This window comes from Amblyraja radiata, chromosome 25 (genome assembly GCF_010909765.2).
Source record: "Amblyraja radiata isolate CabotCenter1 chromosome 25, sAmbRad1.1.pri, whole genome shotgun sequence".
NCBI classification, from domain to species: domain Eukaryota; kingdom Metazoa; phylum Chordata; class Chondrichthyes; order Rajiformes; family Rajidae; genus Amblyraja; species Amblyraja radiata.
Genome location: NC_045980.1, coordinates 22,492,580 through 22,515,006, shown reverse-complemented (window position 1 = coordinate 22,515,006; position 22,427 = coordinate 22,492,580). Strand labels below are relative to the sequence as shown.

Here is a 22,427-nt window from a genome sequence, read left to right as displayed (position 1 = left end):
TGGTGCGACTTAGGTGTGGGAGGAATGGAGAGAGGGAATGCCGGGGTTACTTGGTTAGAGAAATTAATTCATACCACAGGGCTGTTAGCTGCCCAAGCAAAACATGAAATGCTGTTCCTCCAATTTGCGTTTAGCCTCACTCTGACAATGGAGGAAACCTAGAACAGAAAGGTCAGTGTGGGAATCGAATGGAGAATTCAAGTTTTTAATGCCTGAAGAAGAGTCCCGACCTGAAACATCGTCTGTCCATTTGCCTCAATAGATGTTGTCAAAATGGTTGGGTTCTTCCAGCAGTATTCACTCAATTTCCAGCATCTGTGTCCCTTTTGTGTCCAAATAGTGAAAAGGTAGGTTCAGAGTCCTATTGTGTGAATCTACATGTTGGGACTTGCATCTGAACTTTTGCATTAAAGGGCACGGCATATGTCCTTTTTTATGTTGGGTTTAAGATGAGAAGTAGGGCAAACTTTTTTTGTTTCTTCTTCCTTGCCAACAATCAATTATGAGGAATAGCGGTGGGGAGAAAAGACCATTTGGTGCCTCAAACTAGCTCTGCCCACTCCCCTCATCTGTCATATTCTTATTTCTCTCACTATCCAAAAACATGTGGACCACAGCCAAATGTAACATGTTGATAGGAGGAAGGAAGTCCAATAACTATTGAGGAGGATGTCTAATGCCATCTGTCTATGTGGTTTTGATGGCATACCGTTCAGCGTTCTAATTGTGAAAATGAAAGAGACTGCAGGTGCTGGAATCAGGAACAGAGACAATGCTGTAAGAACTCAGTGGGTCAAGCATCATCAGTGAAGAGTTTCCATGCAGAGTGGAAAGTGAGAATCGGGGGGGGGGGGGGGGGGGGGGGCAGTAAGGCTGATAGGTGGAGCCAAATGAGTAGGAGATGATGAGCAGATGAAATCAGGTGGGGGGAAGAGGATGGGAGGAATAAACAAAAGGAGGAGAAAATTAGAGGGAAAGGTCACTGTGTGAGAGGACTCGTGTAGGTGGAGGGAGCGTGGTAATAGATGTTACGGCATGCTTCTGCCCAGGTACTTCTGAGTTGTAAGGCCACAGATTTTGGAAGTGCTGCTGGAGCAGCATGGCCAAGTACAATAAAGCTCTGTTAATCCAGCACCCTCAGAACCTTTGCATACAATATGAAGTCCTGGTACATAGAACTGTAGATGCTTGAATCTTAAGCAAAAAATAAAGCGCTGGAGTGTGCCAGGCAGCATCTGTGGAGCATTGATGTACAGATGGATCCTGGAGTCCAAGTTCATAGCTCACGAAAGGTGGCAGCACAAGTAGGGAGGGTGATAAAGAAGGCATATAGTATGTTGGCCTTCTTTGCTAAGGGCATTGAATATAGGGAATCATGCTGCCACTCTATAGGACTTTGGTTAGGCTGCATTTGGGGTATTACATGCAGTTCCGGTTGCTACGGTACTGGAAAGATGTAGAAGCTTTGGAGAGTGTGCGGAGGAGGCTTACCAGAATGCTGTCTGGACCAGAGAGTTTCAACTACAGGAATAGGTTGCATGGACTTGAATTGTCTTCTCTGGAGCTCGGAGGTTGAGGAGAGGCTTGTTAGATGTATATAAAATTATGAGGCATAGATGGGTGGACAGTCAGAACCTTTTTTCCCCATGGTGGAAATGTCCAACACTAGTGCGCATATAAGATTAAAGTTTAAAGTTGAATGGAGATGTGCGTGGTATTTTTTTACACAGCGGGTGGTGGGGGCCTGGAACGCATTGCCAGGGATGGTGGTGGTGGTAGACATGATAGTGTCGTTTAAGAGGCTTTTGGACAGGCACATGGAAGGGCGGGGAATGGAGGGATATGGATCACGTGTAGGCAAATGAGATCCGTTCAAACTCGGCATCATGTACGGCACAAACATTGTGGGCCGAAGAGCCCGTTCCTGTGTTGTACTGATCTATGTGACAGATGCTGAAACATTGGGTTTTTAGAAAAACTGGTGGATTAACGGAATTTTACTGTGTTGATATTAAATAAGAAATGAATTTCAGCTAGAAAGTGGTGCAGCGGTAGAGTGCAGCCTTGCAGCACCAGAGACCCAGGTTCGATCCTGACTATGGTTGCTGTCTGTATGGTGTTTGTACGTTTTCCCCGTGACCGTGTGGGTTTTCCTTGGGTGCTCCGGTTTCCTCCCACATTCCAATGGCGCACAGGTTTGTAGGTTAATTGGCTTTGGTAAAGTTGTAAATTGTCCCTGGTGTGTGTAAGATAGTGCTAGTGTATGTTGATTGCTGGTTGGCACGCATTCAATGGGATAAAGGCCAGTTTCCACGCTGTATCTCTACACAAAAGCGAAACTAGAATACAACTGCTGACAAATAATATAAAACCAGAGAGTGCTGGTACTTCATCGGTCCACTATGTGCCACAACTCTTAGTTGCTCTTTCCTGTCATACATGTGTGTTCTCCAACACAACAGGCGCTATTTTAATGTACCCCATCGTCTCACTCAGAGTCCAGGCATGGGTTGAGATTATGAACTCCAACTAAGAACGAAAATTGAGGATCTTTTGACTTGTCCTGCTTCAAACTATGCACCCGATAAAACCTAATAACCCATATCAAATTTGGCCTCTTTGAAACGCATGAAGCACAAGCTCCAACAGTGTCTAATTCCTCTCCACCTATTTCCTTTGTAAATTGTCCCAGGTCCCTCTCCACCTATCTGTAGTCTACTGTGTACTGTGAGCCAGTTTGTTTGTTTGGACTTTGGTTCAAAAAGCTGTGTCATATGGTGAGATGGTGCTTGCTGCTTTAAGTTCTTGCTTGTTTTTTCACAGCAATTGGAGGTCATTACTCCTTTTCAGCTATATTTCAATCCTGACTTGATCGTCAAGAAGTATCAGGTAAGTTGTAAAATTCTTCATTCCACATTCCTCAATTTATTTACCAGTGCCAGAGTCCTATTAATCAATCTAAACTAAAGCAGGCGACTGACTGAAAATTGGTGTTGAGGTCAAGATCGGGTCAGCCATGATCTTGTTGAATGGTCAAATGGGCTTGAGGGGCTGAATGGCCTGCTGCTCCAACATATTTTAGTCATACAGCTCAGAAACCAGCGCCTTGGCCCACCATGTCCCTGCAGCCATTTGTACTAATCCAATTTACCCACATTGGATCCATAACCATGTGTTATTCCTATGTGCTTGTCTATATGCTTCTTAAACGTTGTGAGGGAACCTTCACCAGCTCATTCCAGATTCCAAACTCTCGCCTTAAATCTGTGTCCTCTTACTGTAGGCATCCCCACCACAATAGAAACACAATATCTACATGACCTATCCCCCTCATAATCCTGTAACCCTCTAAATGGTCGCTCCTCAGGCTCATCCATTACAGGAACACAAACCTAGTCCATTCAAAATGTAATAAAAAGGAATTGCAGATGCTGGTTTATACCAAAGATAGACACAAAATGCTGGAATAACTCAACATTATCTTCGGAAAATACGGATAGATGATGTTTTGGGTCTTGATCCGAAACATCACCTGTCTATTTTCTCCAGGGATGCTGCCTGACCCGCTGAATTACTTCAGCATTTTGTCTGTATCTTAGTCCATTCAACCTCTCCTTTTGAACTGAAATGCTCTATTCCAGGCATCATCCTGGTGGATCTCCTCGGCACCTTCTCTAGCACAATCGCATCCTATACTGTGGCAACCAGAAGTGCCCACAATATTCCAATTGAGGCTTAATCAATATTTTCTAAAGTTGTTACGTGACATTCCAGCTGCTATATTCTATGTCATGGGTAAAAATGACAAACATCCCATATGCCGTCTTCACCCTGTCCACCTATGCTGTCACTTTCAGGACTTTATCCAATGTCCCTTAGTTCGTCAACACTCCCCAGGGTGTTACCATTTACTGTATGTATCCCACCTTTAATTGCCCTCCTTAAATTGATCTACCTGCACTTTTTGGGATTAAATTCCATCTGCTCTGCTCATCTTTCCAGCAAATCTGCTTCATGCCGTATCCTTGAACAACATTCCACACTCTCAACTATATATTGTCATGTCATTAACAAACTTACTTATCACACCTCTTGCACTCGCATCCAAGTCATTAAGGTACATCACAAACACCAAAGTTCCCAACACCAACTCTTGTTTTACACTTCTGGTCTTGGGCATCCAGTAAAAAAAAAAACAATTCTCTCACCACCTCTAATTGGATATGCTAATTTTGGCTCCACTTGTCCAGCTTTGACTAGATCTTTTGGGCTCTAATGTATGGAAGCATAAGGAAATGCAAGACCTTGAGTTTGCCATTTGTTGAGATATTGGCAAATTCCTTTTGTCTACCCTATATTCCTAAATGTTTGTAATTATCAAAAATCTCAAAGTTAATGTAATAATTGACCTGGACATTGGTAGAAGGGGATTGCCGACCTGCCATTTGCAGTTATGTTTTCCCTATATTTGCTCCTGATAGTAGGTAGATATGATGGTAGCATTTAAAAAGCTTTTAGGTAAGAACATGGATATCAATCACGTGCAGGCCGGGGAGATTAGTTTGATTTGACATCAGAGATTGTGGGCCAAAGGGTTTATTCCTGCGGTTTCTATCTTCTAAAGGCTTGGTTCAAATTATTAGTGGTGGTCAAAACACTGTGCATTGGTACACATGACAGTAATAATTTACCAAACCAATACCAACCCAATGAGCCCTACCCTCCACAAGTGGCAATGATTTATATTTTAATAGTTGTTTTCTTGCATCTTGAATTTGAGTCATGCTATGCTCCTTATGTAATAGTACCAGGAACTGCTCACCATACTCTGTTTAGTCTAACCATTTCTTAACCATTGTGTCTCCACCTCTGGCTGCCAAAGCCAGCACTTCATGAGGCTTTGTTTATTTTCCTTTATTGTGGTTAAATGCTGTATGCAAAAAAATAAATCTAATTTGAACTGCCACTGATTCTAGTTTTTAATTATTTACGAGGTACTGTCTCAATTCTGTCTCAATTTAGGTTCAAGCTTGGCATTAAAACCCATTGCCACATTTTTGCCCATTTACTCAATTTGTCAATATTTTTCATTTGCTGCCTTCCTAAACACTGCTGGAAGTTGCAAACTTGAATTTATGGCTTATTATTACTTCATTTAAGTCCTTACTAAATGAATAAATGACCCAAGAGGCACCCAAGACACATTATAATCACTGCTTCCATTTTAACCAGGATAACAATATGTCTATTCCACGAGTTTCAACTTAAACAATCTCTTGCCAGGACCTACCACACACCAATGTAAATAATATCAATGGACGATCCCCGGTCAATATGTCAGGTACAAAATGTTCAATCTGATTCATCAGCTATACCTTGCCCATTAACCCATGCCATTATGTCAACTGAACACTTTAAGATATTAATTCACTCAGTCATGAAATAATTCAATAATTTCTTATGGCAAGTAAAAGGCTGATTGGACTAGAGTTCATTGGTTCCCCCTCCATGCCCCACCTTTACTTTCACCTTTAGTACCAAGGGGCACCATTTACCTAACAATGGTAATCATTCCCAAAAGCTAGTAATAATCTTGTAGTTCTTAATTTATTAAATCAAACCACTGAAAATAAAAATGTCACCTAACCTCTTCACCTCACTGAACATCTCTTTGCTGCTGTGGTTTAAGGGATTGGGTTAAATTAAATCAATATTCTATTTGTGATTTTAATTAATTAATCTCTTTTTTTTCAGGTTTGGAGACTACTAACTAATTTTCTTTTCTTTGGCCCTCTGGGGTTTAGCTTTCTGTTCAATATGATTTTTTTGTATCCTTTTGTGAATTATGGGATGGGAATGTCAAACGAATTTGGCTTGAATAAGTCTTGCAGACAGTACAACAATGGTTTTAGGTCTATCGCAGAGGATATTTCACTACACCATATACTGAGTAATGAGTTCTGAGCCAAGTTTAGTAAACATCCCAACATTCAGTGCACATTTGCATCATGAAATTAGAATATAATTTAGTATAATGTTTAAAAGGCAGAACGTATAATGGTTACTAAGATTGAAGAATTTATACAAGGCATTTGAGGAATCTTCATACCTTAATTCTTCATGTCGATGTAAATTGAACAATGATGTTAATCAGTAAAATGTCAATGTTTAGTGGGAGGTGTATAAAATCTGTCCACACACCTTTTGTTCAAGTGCAGTGCACCAAAAGCAACCAAAGTCATGAACAAGAAGAAGTAAGTAAATGGCCTGTCCCACTTGGCAATTTTTTCGGCGACTGCCGGCGTCATATCAATGTCGCCAAAAGATTTTGAACCTTTCAAAATCCAACGGCGACAAAAAAAATGTTGCGACACTTGAAAAAACACCGCACGTCATCACGCCGCATCACGCTGCAAATGTTTCGGTGACCTGATACGCCAGTCAATGATGCCGGCAGTCGCCGAAAAAAATCGCCAAGTGGGACAGGCCCTTTAGCAAGATAAAACTAAAAATGATGTATACAGAAAGGCAAACACTAATGCACATGGCATTTGAGAGAGATGCCAGGAGCAAGAAACAGTAACAAACTGAAACGCTGCGATAACTGAATGTGAAATGCTTACAAGGGGTTGCAAAGTTAACAGACCTATTTTTGATATTTGGAGAATGACAACAGTATTGGCCAAGATTTGGCATGCTTGCTTTCAGTATATACTAGTGGTGTAATGAGTGACAAAATCTCAGGACCAGGTGGTTTTCACCCTTGGCTTTTAAAGGAGACCATTGTAGGTGTTTTAACCTATAAATCTATTCTAGGTCATATTTTAGTGTACAGTTTATAGATTTAAAAAAAATATATGCCTGTCAATTTTGACTATGAAGATATTCAGATTTAAATTATGTCTGGGTATTCATCCTCTGGAATAAATTTTTTATAGAATTGTACGGCATAAAAATAGGCCCAATCATATCCTTGCCAATTTATTAGCCTATCTACGCTCATCCAATTTGCATGCTCTTCCAGAGACTTCTTAAATGTTGTGAATGTCTCTGCCTTCACCACTCTACCAGGCAGTGTATTCCAAACTCCAACCACTGTCTGGGTGAAAATAGTCTTCCTTTCATCTCCTCTAAACTTCTTTCTCCTTATTTTATCACCAACTGATTCTAGACACCTCCATGGGGAAAAGTTTCTGACTCTACGTAATCTATGCCCATCATAATTTTGTACACCTTTATCAGGCTGCTCCTCCGCCTTACCCAGTATGGGTCCCAGCACCTATCCTTGTACAGTAAATTCCTGTTCACTGGCTTGCACTCATAAAAGCAGCCTTCCACAATCATTCTCATCCTGACTATGGTTGCTGTCTGTATGGTGTTTGTACATTCTCCATGTAACTACATGGGATTCCTCCGGTTTCCACCCACATTCCAAAGATGTGCAGGTTTGTAGGTTAACCGGCTTCTATAAATTCCCCCTAGTGTGCAGGATAGAACTAGTGTAAGGGTGATCGCTGGTCGACAGAAACTCAATGGTCCAAAAGGCCTCTTTCCAAGCTGTATCTCTAAACTAACCTGAACTATCTGCCTTGCTAAATAAAGTCCATGCAGCCTACATCAACTGCATTGCCCTCATCTATATACTTAGATACAACTACAAAAATCTCAATCAAATGTCAGACACGATCTCTCACCAGCAAAGCCATATTGATTATCTCTGATCATTCTTGGCTTTGTAAGTATATATTGATTTTAGTTTACAATAACTTCTCTACTTCTGATGTTAGACCACTTGTACTTACCTGGCATGTCCTTGCTATGCTTCAATAAAGGAACCACATTGCTATTCTCCAATTTTCTGATCATAAGATCACTTCTCATCCTCCTGCACTTCAAGAAAATAAGTCCTAGCCTGCTCTACCTCTCCCTGTAGCTCTGGCCCTCGAGTATAGAAGTTGGGATGTTATGTTACGGTTGTGCAAGACTTTAGTAAGGTCCCATTTGGAGTATTGTGTTCAATTTTGGTCACCCTGTTATCGGCTGGAAAGGTTGCAGAGAAGACTTAGGAGGATGTTGCCAGGCCTCTATGGAGTGAACTGCCAGAGAAGGTAGTTGAGGCTGGCACTATCACATAATTTAAAAGACATTTGGACGGGTACATGGATAGGAAAGTTGAGACTATGGCCAAACACAGGCAGGTGGGGTGAGTGGCAGGTGGGCCTTCTTGGTTGGTGTGGGTAAGTTGGGCTGTAGGGCCTGTTTTCATGCTGTATGACCCTGTGACTATGAACAGCTTAGTTCCCCAGGATTAGGTATACAACTGCCCCATTCCTTATAAATCGATCTATGTACTGGCACAAGAAGTACTCCTGAATACAATCCAAAAATGGATTCAAGCCTTGGGTGGTCTTTTGCATAAATAAATGACAAGGTTTAATGAAGTCTGGTGGAGAAAATAAAATAACAGTGCAGAACTTAACAAAGTGAATGAAACAAAAAGATGAAATGTAGAACAATGCAGCAAAGGAACATTGTCGGCCCATAATGTCTGTACTGAATGATGCCAAATTAATCCCCTCTGGCTATCCAAAATCCTGTTCAATAACACTATCATATATGTTTTGCAACATATGAGGAATTTCATTTGCCATACTGTTACCAATACAAGTAACAGAACACACAAAATATATTTTAACATGAACATCCACGACAGTGACTCCTCTGCATTCCTCACTGTGATGGAAGGTGAAAAAAAAGTGAAATCTCTCCCTTCTTTGTTCTCCTGCGGGTGGGGGCCTCTAAGCTTCCGTTGTCTGGACGATCTTAGCTCCTGTAGCCGGTGGGCGGGCCTTCCTCATTGGGGCGACCAACTCCTGCATCAGGGGGGAATCTCAGCTCCCCCGCGCCGGGCGATCTACCCCGGGACGGGTTTAGTCGAATCTCATGTGGCTTTTGGAGGTTCCCGACGTCGGTCTCAACCCGAGACTGCGAGCTCTCGATGGTGAAATCCGCAGGCTGCGGTTGGAGCATCGATCCCAGGCAAGGGATCGGCTCCGATGGTAAGTCCACGTCCCCGCTGTGGGGCTCGATGTCAGTCCCGAGAAAGGCCTCCAGCTCCACGATGTTAGGCCGCAGAGCGACCGGAGGTACGATCCGGAAAACAAAGAGATTGAGAAAAAGTTCCCCCCGCCCACATAAAACAAACCAGAGAACATTAACACATACTTTTAAAACACACTAAAATAACAAATAAAGATGAAAAGGACAGACAGACTAGGCGGGGCTGCCATCAAAGCCACCAGCACTTACCACTAGGGGCGCTGCACGATTGGCAGCCCCGCCAGCAGTCTGTCTGTTTTTTTAATTTTTTAGTGTATGTTAAAAGTCTGTAAATGTTCTCCAGTTTGTTTTATGTAGGGGGAGGGGAAGGGAAATTTCTTACCTTGTCGGAGATGCGATTAACTTTCGAATCGCATTCTCCGGTCACTCTGCGGTCTACCATCGATAGAACGGGGCGTGGACTTGCATCTGGGCCGATCCCTTGCCTGGGATCTCTCCAACCGCAGCCTGTGGACTTTATACCGAGAGCTCGCAGTCTTGGGAGAGGCCATGTAGGGAAGCTCCAAAGACGCAGAGGCTCGACCAGCCCCGACGCGGGGTTCGACCGCCCGGCGCGGGGGAGCTGACATCTCCCACCCCCCCCCCCTCCCAATGCAGGAGCTGATCACCTCGATGAGGAGAGTCTGTCACAGGCTACGGGAGTCAAGATCATCCCGTCAACAGAGGGCTCGAGGCCCCCGACCGCGGAAGAGCAAAGGAAGGAGATTTGAACTTATTTTCACCTTCCATCACAGTGAGGAATGTGGAGAAGTCACTGTGGTGGGTGTTTATGTTAAAATGTATTTTGTGTGTTCTGTTGCTTTTTATTTGTATGATGGCTGGCTTGGCAAATGAAATTCCTCGTATGTTGCAAAACATACTTGGCTAATAAAGTATTATTGTGATCGCCAAACTCAGACCCTCTCTCACACCGTCCGCTGCTGAAAGACTCATCCATGCCTTCATCTCCTCCCGACTGGACTATTGCAACTCACTTCTCCTTGGCATCAGCTCCACCTACATCAACCGACTCCAACTGGTCCAGAACGCAGCCGCCCGACTCATCACCCATACCAAATCCTGGCATCACATCACTCCAGTCCTCAAACAACTTCACTGGCTTCCCATCTCCCACCGGATCACCTACAAAATCCTGATCCTCACCTACAAAGCCCTCCACCATCTGGCCCCCCCATATCTCATTGACCTCCTCTCCCCCTACCAACCCTCACGGTCCCTCAGATCCACATCAGCCGGTCTCCTCTCCATCCACAAGTCCAACCTCCGCAGTTTTGGGGACAGAGCCTTCTCCAGGGCAGCTCCCAGGCTCTGGAACTCCCTCCCCCAACTGATCTGCAATTCTGCGTCCCTCACCATCTTCCAGTCCCGCCTCAAGACCCATCTCTTCACCTCTGCCTATCCTTAGCCCCACGTCCCCCTCCCTTTTCATCTGTGCATTAATTGCCTCATACTGTGTTTTGTATTGAATTCTGTCTTTACTTTGTGTACTAGTCATGTCTCTACTATTTATTTCATTCCCCTTGCATGTTTTTCCTCTACATGCTCAATTTTTGTAAGGTGTCCTTGAGACTCTTGAAAGGCGCCCATAAATAAAATTTATTATTATTATTATTATTATTGTGATTGATTGCGAAGCGCCACCTGGTGGTATATAAATCCCTGTACCTGGTTGCTGTGTGGGTAACTGGAAGGTTTATGTTTGGTTTCCAAACCCTTGTTGGGTTGGATCAGAGACACAGTTGCATGCTATCTTCTTTTACCAGTATTCCAGATACAGATATTGTCGAATGTTGGAAGAAGGATCGTTCAGGGGAAGGACAGCTGATTTTCTGCTCATGTTTATTTTTGGTGGTATTTTAATGACAGTATCCTTTTGTCAAGTGTTATTTTTGTCGTCGCTGACATACATCTTAGGCAGTCCCTCGGGATCGAGCATTATTTGCTTTCACTTAAGTTTGTGGCACATCTTCCCCAGCCAACAATGGGCCATTATGAATTCCACCCTTCCCAAGGTCATCTGTTCCCGGCCCTCTTTTGTTCTGGCATTTTTTCGCCTCCCCACCTCTATCAGTCTGAGGAAGGGTTCTGACCTGAAACTTCCCCTATTCCCTTTCTCCAGATATATTGACTGACCCGCTGAGTTACTGAGTATTGTGTACAGTTTTGGTCTCCTAATTTGAGGAAGGACATCCTTGTGATTGAGGCAGTGCAGCGCAGGTTCACGAGATTGATCCCTGGGATGGCGGGGCTGTCACATGAGGAAAGATTGAAAAGACTAAGCTTGTATTCACTGGAGTTTAGAAGGATGAGGGGGATCTTATAGAAACATATAAAATTATAAAAGGACTGGACAAGCTAGATGCAGGAAAAATGTTCCCAATGTTGGGCGAGTCCAGAACCAGGGGCTACAGTCTTAGAATAAAGGGGAGGTCATTTAAGACTGAGGTGAGAAAAAACGTTTTCACCCAGAGAGTTGTGAATTTATGGAATTCCCTGCCACAGAGGGCAGTGGAGGCCAAATCACTGGATGGATTTAAGAGAGAGTTAGATAGAGCTCTAGGGGCTGGTGGAATCAAGGGATATGGGGAGAAGGCAGGCACGGGTTATTGATAGGGGACGATCAGCCATGTTCACAATGAATGGCGGTGCTGGCTCGAAGGGCCGAATGGCCTCCTCCTGCACCTATTTTCTATGTTTCCAGCACATTGTGTCTATCTTTAGATTGTGATATATTGTTTAAATACTGAAGAGAGCAATGAAAGAGCGTACTGCCGAGTGTGTGTGTGTGTGCGGACACCTCTGGCAGCCAACTGGCCTGCTTTGATTCACTGCAGGGGAACTAATGATCCTTGGAGCATTCTATGATCCTTGACTCTGGAGCATTCAGCTGTTTGGAATCTTTGCAAGCTTGTTCTTCCTGGGGCAGGCCTTCACCATCATGCTGGTTTACATCTGGAGCCGGAGAAACCCCTTTGTACGAATGAATTTTTTTGGGCTGCTGAACTTCCAGGCTCCTTTTTTGCCGTGGGTGTTGATGGGATTCTCATTGCTTCTGGGAAACTCTGTCATCGTTGACTTGTTGGGTAAGCTATAGCTATCATGCATGGGTGTGTGTAAATGGGTGTGAATTCTGCTGAATCGTTCCATGTTCATTGACATTTAAATGGGGGTAAAATCAGATTGATGAGAGCCACTAGAGAGCTAAGGGTACATCTTAATTTCACGTTGTTTTTTGTCCTTGAGTGACAATACAATAAATATACAATCTAATTTGCTATTGTGGCTGCAGCACACACGCTACGACAGTCCTTTCTGTATCTTAAAATTCTTCAGTCCTGCCCACAGACAAATGCTGGCGATTAGTCCTTGCACATGATGATGATATATCAGCATTACAGTCTAATCTTGCCTTTTATTGTGTGCAATTCTGGTCACGCCTTTATATAAAGGATGTGGACGCTTTGGTGAGGGTGCAGAAATAGTTTAACAGAATGCTGCATAGTTTAACAGAATGCTGCCTAGATTAGATGATACAAGAAGAGGTTGGACAAACTTGCATTGTTTACTCTTGAATGCCAGAGATTGAGGGGAGACCTGATAGAAGGATATAAATGTTGAGAGGCATCGATAGGGTGGATGGTCCTTTTCTCAGGATGGAAATGTCAAAGACTGGAAGACATAGCTTTAACGTGAGAGGGGCTAAGTTAATGTAAAGGGCTTGTTTTTTCACACAAATTGATGGGTGAGTGAAACGCACTGCCAGGAACGGCAGTGAAGGCAGATGTGTTACTGGTGTTTAAGAGGCTTTTACATTAATATGCAGGAAATAGAGAGATATGGATCAAGTGCAGGCAGATAAAATTAGTTTGGCATCACGTTTGGCACAAACACTGTTGGCTGAAGGGTCTGTTCCTATACTGTACTTTTCTGTGTTCTACGTTCTCCCACCAAAAAACAAATTTCAGCATATCTGAACGAAAAAGAAGAGCCACTTCGCCTCAGAACAAGACCCTTCAATTTGACCCAAAACGTCAACTGTCCATTTCCCTTCACAGTTGCAGCTTGACTTATTGAATTACTTCAGCTGATGTTTTTGTTTTTGCTTCTGATAGCACCATTTGCAGTTTCTTGTTCCTGCAACTTGTCTGAAGCCTGACGATAAAATGCAAGCATTATTTGCAGAAGTTCAGATAAATCAATTGCCATTGTCACCAATATTCTCAGTGGGAAGCAATTGTAATCCATCCTGTTACATATTAGAATTATAAGACTATAGGTGCAGTTATAATCCAGTCATTAGAAATCCTGCTCCTCTTTGGCCAACAAACTCGACTATAATTTGTTCAAAGTATTTTTATTTCCTTTAATTTTTGAAGATAATAATATCGTTAATTTGGTCAGAGTGGATTTGACCAAAAAAATCAACGATATTCAATGCATATTTAAAAAGGTAATCCAAAGTTCTTTCAACAGTAGCTTGGGAACCTTTTTGCTTATTTTATTTTTTTTAATTGAATTACAAATAGCTAAGATGAACTGTGAAAGAGCTGATGATTATTTGGTAACATTTTGATGAACGCAGAACAGAAAAGGCCATTTACCCCACAATGTCTGTGCCATACATGACAATATTTAAATTGAACATTTTGCCAGAATGGCACCCTTCCAACACTACCTTCTATAGGAATCAAAACCACTGTCAAACTATGAAGTCGTAATCATCTGGATCAGCCTTGCTGGAGGAACATTATCAAATGCCTTTCTAAAATCCATGTAGGCAACATTCACTGGCCTATCCTCATCAATCATCTTCTTCACCTCTTCAAATAACTTAAATCAAGTTAGTAAGACATGACCAGCTGCTGACAAAACCATGCTTATTGTTCCTAATTTTCCATTTTCTTTCAAATGCAAGTAAATCCTATACCATAGAATAGCTTCCAGAATGGTATTGTGAGGCTCACTGGTATATGATTTCCTGAATTGCCTAGTCTTCCCTTCTCAATCAGAGGAACAACGTTGATTACCCTCTAGTTCGTCAGGACCTTGCCTGTGGGACGGCGATACCAAGATATTTGTCAATGCCGCAGTAATCTCATCTCTTGCCTCTCTCATAAACTGGGAGCCCAGCGGATTTATCCACAATGCTCTTCATGAGACTCAACACCACCACCTTCTTGATCTCAAACTGCCCTAGTGTACTAGTATATCCCACACATGTCTCACTGTCCTTGGTAAATACAGATGCAAGGAGCTTGTTTATTACCATGCCCACATACTCTGACTCCAAGGTTGTTCATCCTTGCGTAGGAAGGAACTGCAGATGCTGGTTTACACTGAAGATAGACACAAAATGCTGGAGTAACTCAGCAGGACAGGCAGCATCTCTGGAGAGAAGGAATGGGTGACATTTCGGGTCTTTACTAAAACGTCACCCATTTCTTCTCTCCAGAGATGCTGCCTGTCCCACTGAGTTACTCCAGCATTTTGTGTTTAACTTCTTCCTTCCTACCTTCTCCCTACCTTTACCCTAATTATAAAAAATCTTGAAGTTTTCTTTACTCTGATTTGCAAAAGGCATTTCATACCCCTCTTGGCCCTTACAATTCTTGAGTTATTCATACTTACAAATGCTTCCTTTGCCTTTGTCATCAAATTTAGAATCTGGTCATCCAAGGTTTCTTGTCCCACCTTGCTGAAACATGTCAGTCCTGAACACTTATCAATTAGCCTTTGAATAACTCCCACATTTATATTGAATACATTTCAATTGTTTGATCATCGCTCAATGATTAAAGTTGTATACCAGCCATTTATAATCGCAATACATTCATTTTCTTTAATATATTATCTACGTTATATATCTTATGTTTTGTATTTTTAGGATCTCACAAATGTGTGTTATTATGTCAGGTGAGGACCTGAATACCTATCATAGCTGTTTGAAACTGGTAGTATTCCCGTGGTAGTTGAGGCATAGAATGTATTAAATATATTGTACTTCTAATAGCGCAAAATATTGTTTCATCTGGTAGTGAGTGAATATGGGCAAGGGGCTGGTGCGTGATGGTGTACAACTTTGTAGATGCTCCGTGTCCATTTCCACATTGAAATAATACTGCCCAGTGGAGGTCAGCAGTGAGAAGCATGAATAAACCAGCTGGATTTTCCCTTGTTGCAGGGATTGTGGTCGGCCATATATATTATTTTCTGGAAGATATATTCCCAAACCAACCTGGGGGAATGAAACTGTTGGTGACGCCAGGCTTTCTGTAAGTCTTGCCTCTTCAGGTATTTTGTTAAAACCATGTACAGAACAGGTTTGAGTGGAATCTTCTCCGCCTGAGTGGAATATTCTCCGTTGCTGGCCATCATCCTGTCTTCTGCTTGATATTCTTTCATTCCTAACATGTGCCTGTTGGAACATTTGAGTCCCTAAAGGCCTTTGCTTGATGCAGGGACATGGATGGATGTGCTTGGGGTGGAGAACCTTCAGCATGCAAGTTCATTTGTCTTGAGGGCTGATCATTTAATTTTCAAAATCATTGGTTATTTCTCCTTCTCCAGTGAGCACATTGCTACTTGAAGATTGTCCTCACCTTGCACCACTACTCTTCCATCCCATCTCCTGACCAAAACCTGTTCACTGGTACCATGAACTAATAGGAGCATCTTTTTTCCCCAACTACCTTATCAAAACCACCTACAACCATGCACACTCATGTCCTGTGCTCCTAGGAGAACTCCAGTTTTTCCAGACTAGTGTTTAACTAAAACCATTCCATTCCTGAACCATTCCAGATCTCTTATACGTTCTCTCCAAGACTTTTGCACGCTTTCTAAGTTACTGTGGCCAAACCTAAAATTCTTGAGTTGTGACCTAACCTGTGATCTTAACCTGTGATGTTTTAGCAGAACTTTTGTACTCCAAACCTCATATTTATGAAACCTTAGATCCCATATTGGCTTTCATCGTTTATAACCATGTCCTTTACATACATCACAAAGAGCAGAGGTCCAGCACAGATCTCTGTAGAGCTCCACTGGTTACAGACCTCCAGCCAGAATATTGCTCTTGCACCACAACACTGCCTTCTATCAGTAAGCCAGTTCTGAATCCATACGACTAGGTCACTGATAATCCTGTGCATCTTAATCTTTGGTATCAGCCAACCATGAGGGACTTCATCAAATGTCGTACTAAACTTTATGTAGACAACATCCGCCATCCGACCCTCATCGATCACTTTTGTCACCTGAAAAAAAAACCCGGTCAAGTTGGTAAGGCATGACCTGCCCTATGCAAAGCTACGCTGACTGGGAGTAAATCCTATCACGAAGAAATCTCTCCAATTGTTTCCATAATTCTGACCTGAGGCTCATTGGCTTATAATTTCCTGGATTCTCTCTATTTCCTTTGAGCAGAGGCTACTCATTATAGCAGCTAAAAAAAAGATACAAACTACTGGAGTAACTCAATAGGTTAGGCAGCATCTCTGGAGAACATGGATAGGTGATATTTCGGGTCAGGACCCTTCAGAATGATTGTGGTGCCTGATAAGTTGCATTATATCATACTTTTTGTATCTTTATCTCTGGCCTTAATCTATCTACCTAACAACCCCCCTCGCCTGTATCCACCTATTAGAAGTAGAAACAAGGAACTGCAGATGTAGGTTTACAAAAAAATGACACAAAGTGGCAGTATCTCTGGAAAACATGGATTGGTGACATTTTGGGCATGGAGATGACCCCAAACTTAGCCTATCATCATGTTCTCCAGAGATGCTGCCTAACCTGCTGAGTTACTCCAGTAATTTGTGTCCACCAATCAGTTTTTTCCTGCCTGCCATCCCAACTTTCTTGCCCCTTCCTACCCCACAGACACACTTACCCATGTTTTCCAGTGATGCTGTACTCCAGCTCTTGGAGTCTTTGGTAAACTAGCATCTGCAATTCCTTGTGTCTCCTAGTTACACCAGCCACTGATTGTGTTTGTAAAGCTGTCTTTGGGTAACAAGTTCCCCGTCACTACATTCCTTCTCTCCGGAGTTACTCCAGCATTTTGTGTCTACTGAATAATGTAATTTGGGATTGGCCAGATCCTGCAATCACTACCTTATCAGTCTGATATTTTGTTTGTTTCAGCTGCTCTGCAAGTTGCCAAATGACACCAAAATTAATCGGCCCTCTTCCAGCACTTCATGATGTCTTCTTCTCATGCACTACTCCTCCCTCCCCCACCTCACCCCACTGCCACCCTTCCTTTTTTTCCCCTTGTCGACCCCTTTCATTCTAGCTCACTCTGTAAAAACTCACCAATCCCCAGGGCTCGAGCCTGCGTTCACTAGAAACTCGCAGCAGTTGTAAAGATCATTTTGTAATTCACACAAGTTGCAATTACCTCTGCTCACTCTGATTTGCAGGAAGGCGATATTTGACGTTGCAGAGGAGGATCCCAATTACAACATGCTGCCTGAGGATCGGCCTGGGGGATTCAACTGGGGTCGTGAACAAAGGTTTGGGGATGAGAATGAACAGAACCCCGATGCTCACCAATGATACTTCGTATTTTGTAAGACTGGATGTTGCTGAAATGGAGTAAATTTATTTTACATTTTATTTTGCATAGTGACTGAGATGCTTTCACAAAGGTAGTAATTAAAAGTAATAATTGTTTTCAATTCTTATCATCAGCATGAAAGTGAAAAATATTTGTTGAGAATTATTGAGAGTCTTGAATAAGTTTATGTACCAAGCTCTTATAATTTCCAAGGGAACCATTTTCTCAATTGTGCGGTGTGGATGCAGCAGGCTTCCAGATGAAGATAGTTCTTCTGAAATCCACAGTAGTATTGCGTAGTGTATTCACAACTTTTGACGTGGTGTACAGCAATGGGTTAGAAGGTGCTTTGGGGGAGTCAAATCAAACAATCGGTGGCATGCAGCCACAAAAACATGGAAGCAGAATTACATTGGTCATAGGATTTAAGGAGAGCACAGGCAGAAAGGGTATGTGTGAAAGAGGAGGTGGTGTGGTGAGGAAAGAGCCTTAGGGAGGAGATTCCTGGTGCTTAGATTCTTGGCTGGAGCTCATGGTGCAATAATTGCTCACTATGACAGACGCCTGAATTAGAGTGTGGATATCGTGGAGTTAGAAAAGGTTATAAAGATACGAGTGTGTAAGATTATGAATAGTTTGAAAACCACGATGAGTATTTTGTAGTTCAGTAGTATTTGGTAAAGGTCACAAGCGCAAGTGTAGAGTAAAAAAATAAGCAGTCGGGGTTTTGCATGATCTGATCTTGTCCGCTGAAAACTCAGCTCCAGTTCAAGACAATAAGGTGCAAGTAACTTGATTCAATTTCAAACAATTTGATTGTGAGATGGAGTTTGTACACCAGCTGCGATGCTTTCAGTTGTCCTGACCTTTGAATGTAGATCATAGAACAGTACAGGAACTGGCCCTCCGGCCCATAATGTTTGAGCCAAACATGTCTAGTGGAACTGATCTCGTCTTCCTGCACATGATCCATATCCCTCTATTCCCTGCACATCCATGTGCCTGTCTAAAAGCCTCTTAAATGCCACTAATGTATCTGCCTGAACCACCACCCTGGTAATGAGTTAGAGGCCCTCACCACCCTTTGTGTAAAAAAAGACTTGCCCTGAACATGTCCATTAAACTTGCTCTCAACTTATAGCTATGCCCTCTAGTGTTGAACATTTCCACCTTAGGGAAAAAGGTTCTGATGGTCTATCTGTGCCTCTCCTAATCTTATATACTTCTATCAAGTCTCTCCTTAACCTCTGACGTTCCAGAGAAGACGATCCAAGTCAATCGAACCTCTCCCTGTAGATGAAACCCGGTAATTCACGCAGCATTTTGGTAAACGTCCTCTGCATCATCGCCAAAGCTCCTCCATCTTTCCTGTAATGGGGTGACAAGAACAGCTCGCAATACTCCAAATGCGGACAAACCAAAGTCCTATAGAGCTAGTGGTGTGGAGCTCACATTGGGTCCCAAGATCCAATGAAAAATGAAGTGAAGGAGAAACAAAGTTTTACTCCCAGCTGTTGCTGAAGATTTTAGGTATCTGATACTTCATTTTGGATAAGAAAGGAATGAAGAGATATGCAACGTGCAGGATAGGGTACTGACAATGAAAGATAAATCATCATCTTATGGAATGGCAGAGCGGACTGAAGGAACCCCATCCAACTCCCTGATCCCCACCTTCAACCTGCACATCATCACCTTATTCTTTCACTTTATTCCCTTTACCAGCACTTTGTGCTTTCAATATTGGAGTCATAGTCGTGCCTCACAGAAACAACTTGCCTATGCCATATTGTGCACTATATACATTGGTTCCATCTGCCTGTGTTTGCCCCATATCCCTTTAAACCTTTCCATGTACCAGTCCAAATCTATATTAAATGTTGCTACAGTACCTGCCTCAACTAACTCTTCTGACAGCTTGATAAATATACTCTACCCTCTGTGTGAAAAAATGCCCATCAAGTTTCTATTCATTTTTCCCCTTCTCACTTTCTACCTCTTGATTCCTTTAATCTGGGGGAAAACATTCTGTACATTCGCTCTGTCTATTCCCATCATGATTTTATACACCTATATCCAAGGATTTTATCCACCTTTGAACAGGCTGGTACTTTATTCCTTTGAGCACAGGAGGATGAGGGGTTAACTTATGGAAGTGTATAAAATCATGAGAGACATAGATCGGGTAGTTGCACAGAGTATCTTGACCAGAAAAGGGGAATCGAGAACAAGAGGACATAGGTTTAAGGTGAAGGGGGAAAGATTTAATAGGAATCTGAGGGGTAACCGTTTCACACAGAAAGCAGTGGGTGTATGGAACAAGCTGCCAGAGGAGGTAGTTGAGGCAGGGACTATTGCAACGTTTAACAAACAATTGGACAGGTACATGGATCGGACAGGTTTGGGCCAAACACAGGCAGGTGGTACTCGTGTAGATGTTGGTCATGTGGGCAAGTTGGGCCGAAGGGCCTGTTTTAACACTGCATGACTCTGACCTCAAAAGGTTCACCTCTCATCCTCCTGAGCTCCAAGGAATAAAATCCTACCCTGCCCAACCTCTCCCTATAGCTCAGGCCTTCAAGTCCTGGCAACATCCTCGTAAATTGTCTTTGTCCTCTTTACAGATTAACGACATGCTTCCAATGGCAGGTTGACCAAAACTGAACACAATATTCCAAATGCGGCCTCGCTTGTACAACTAACATACCGTCCAAAATTCTATACTCAGGGGCGACACGGTGGTGTAGTGGTAGAGCTATTGCCTTACAGCACCAGAGACCCGGGTTGGATCTTGACCACAGGTGCTTGTCTGTACGGTGTTAGTACGTTCTCCCCGTGACTTGCATGGGTTTTCTCCAAGATCTCCGGTTTCTTCCCACACTCCAAAGACGTACCGGTTTGTGGGTTAATTGGCTTGGTATAAATGCAAAATTGTCCCTGGTGTGTATAGCATAACGTGCGAGGATCGCTGGTCAGTGCGGACTCGGTAGGCTGAAGGGCCTGTTTCCGCGCTGTATCTCTAAACTAAACGCCTCTTGACTGATAAAGGCCAATGTACTGAAAGCCTTCCTGACCATCCTACCTACCTGTGATGCCACTTTCCTGTGTACCTGCACTCCTAGATCCCTCTGCTCTACAACACTGCCAGGCCCCAGGTCTCCTTTATTCCCATGCTTTGCTTTTCCACACTCATCCCCAAATGTAATGTTGGAGATCTCCATTCTTGGTTGCCCACAACATCAGGAATGAACATGAATACCTTGCAAAGCTGATGCTTTTGTCGTTATGAGCATACCTGTCCAGCTTGCAATCTCTGCTCTTGCCAGCTCCCCACACTTCAAAACTGTCCTTATTCCTTTGCTCTTCATTCTGCTGTCTCCTGGATTGTTCTCACTTTCACTCATTTGTTTCAAGGATCATTGCTTGCATTCTTCTGGATTTCAGTCTATGTGCACTGCGCATTATTACCGACAGAACTGCAATTGATAGTTCCACTGCCTCTGATGCAACAGTAACACTTCAGACAAGGCCCCATCATGAGTTTGCCATTGTTTTTTTTTAAAGCATCGCAGCTAATCTTATTTATGTGAATGGTCAGTCATTGGAGCAACCTTGGTAGTGAGACAGCAGCATTGAAATGGTAATTAGATTTCTGTGACAGAACATCACTATGGGATACTGGTAATTTGAGAGACTTGTACTTTTCCAGCAGCAATAGCTTTACCATTATCTCACAACTGACTGGATGGTAGAGGACAAAATGGACAGAGATTAATCATCTAGTTATTCCTGTGGAATAGTTCTTAATTGCCTTTCTCTATTGTACATCTTGTCTGGAAATGATTGGAAAATCCGGTTCATCTGTTAATAAAGACTTCACTTAATTTAAGATCAAGATTTTGTGACAAGCAAAAGAATACACACTGTAAAAATAACAAAAATAACTCTTCCTCTTTCTTGGTACTAGTTACCTTCTAATTATGTATCAATTTTTAAATGCAGACTACAGTGGAAGGAAAAGGTGCAGTCCATTGTCACGTCTAGCTTGTGACTTCAGCTCCATACTTCATACTGTAATCACATGCCATTCCTTTTCACCAATGAATGTACAAGGTGGATGGGCTGCACCTTACGTGCTGGTTGTGTAAACTGGACTGTGGGGGGGACAAGATCCAAAGAAGTAGTGAGGCAGTGGGAGGGCTAGAAGTCGACAGAGAAGTCAGTGACATCAAGTTCAGTGCACAGGACGGGCAGGAAGAGAGGAAAGATTGTTGGATTAAATTGCATTGCTTTCATTGTTGGGGCCTGACAGGTATGGCGAATGAACTTCATCAAACAGCAAAAGCCTGGAACATTGAGCTGCCAGTCATATCCCTCTTGCAACCATGCTTTTGTAATGGCCACAACATCGACCTAAAGCACTGGCCCAGGCTCTAAATTAAGCTGCTTTCTCCACAGTACTCCTTGCATAGAAATAAGTACACTTCAGCCCACCAGATCACCACATTGCTTCACCTCTTCCTGACTTTCTTTCCTTTGGGAATTACTGACCCAACCTCTACATTCCCATCACTCTCTATCCAATTTCTGACTCACTGCTCTGGTTCCCACCCCCCTGCCACTATAGTTCATACCCTCCCGAGTGATGCGCTGGTTGAGAGAAAGATACAGTATGTGGTTTATAACTTCTCCCCCCCCCCACCAGCCCCCAGACAATCAAATCAGATAGGATTGAAAGCTATTG

At 42.8% G+C, this 22,427-nt stretch overlaps 1 protein-coding gene across 4 annotated transcripts in view; it reads left to right on the top strand.

Moving 5' to 3' along the window:
* derl3 (derlin 3) overlaps nt 1-18,401 on the top strand; it is a 37,322-nt gene extending 18,921 nt beyond the window's left edge. For 2 of the 4 annotated variants that reach the window (XM_033043412.1, XM_033043411.1), the window contains exons 2-7: nt 2,824-2,889; nt 5,755-5,828; nt 10,892-10,985; nt 12,008-12,203; nt 15,302-15,392; nt 17,547-18,401. In XM_033043412.1, coding sequence (XP_032899303.1) covers nt 2,824-2,889; nt 5,755-5,828; nt 10,892-10,985; nt 12,008-12,203; nt 15,302-15,392; nt 17,547-17,682 — 657 coding nt within the window. In that variant the 3' untranslated portion in view covers nt 17,683-18,401. Of the gene's footprint in view, nt 1-2,823; nt 2,890-5,754; nt 5,829-10,891; nt 10,986-12,000; nt 12,204-15,301; nt 15,393-17,546 lie in introns of all 4 variants that reach the window. The other 2 variants (XM_033043414.1, XM_033043413.1) reach the window with 2 other exon arrangements.
* The last annotated feature ends 4,026 nt before the right edge of the window (nt 18,402-22,427 follow it).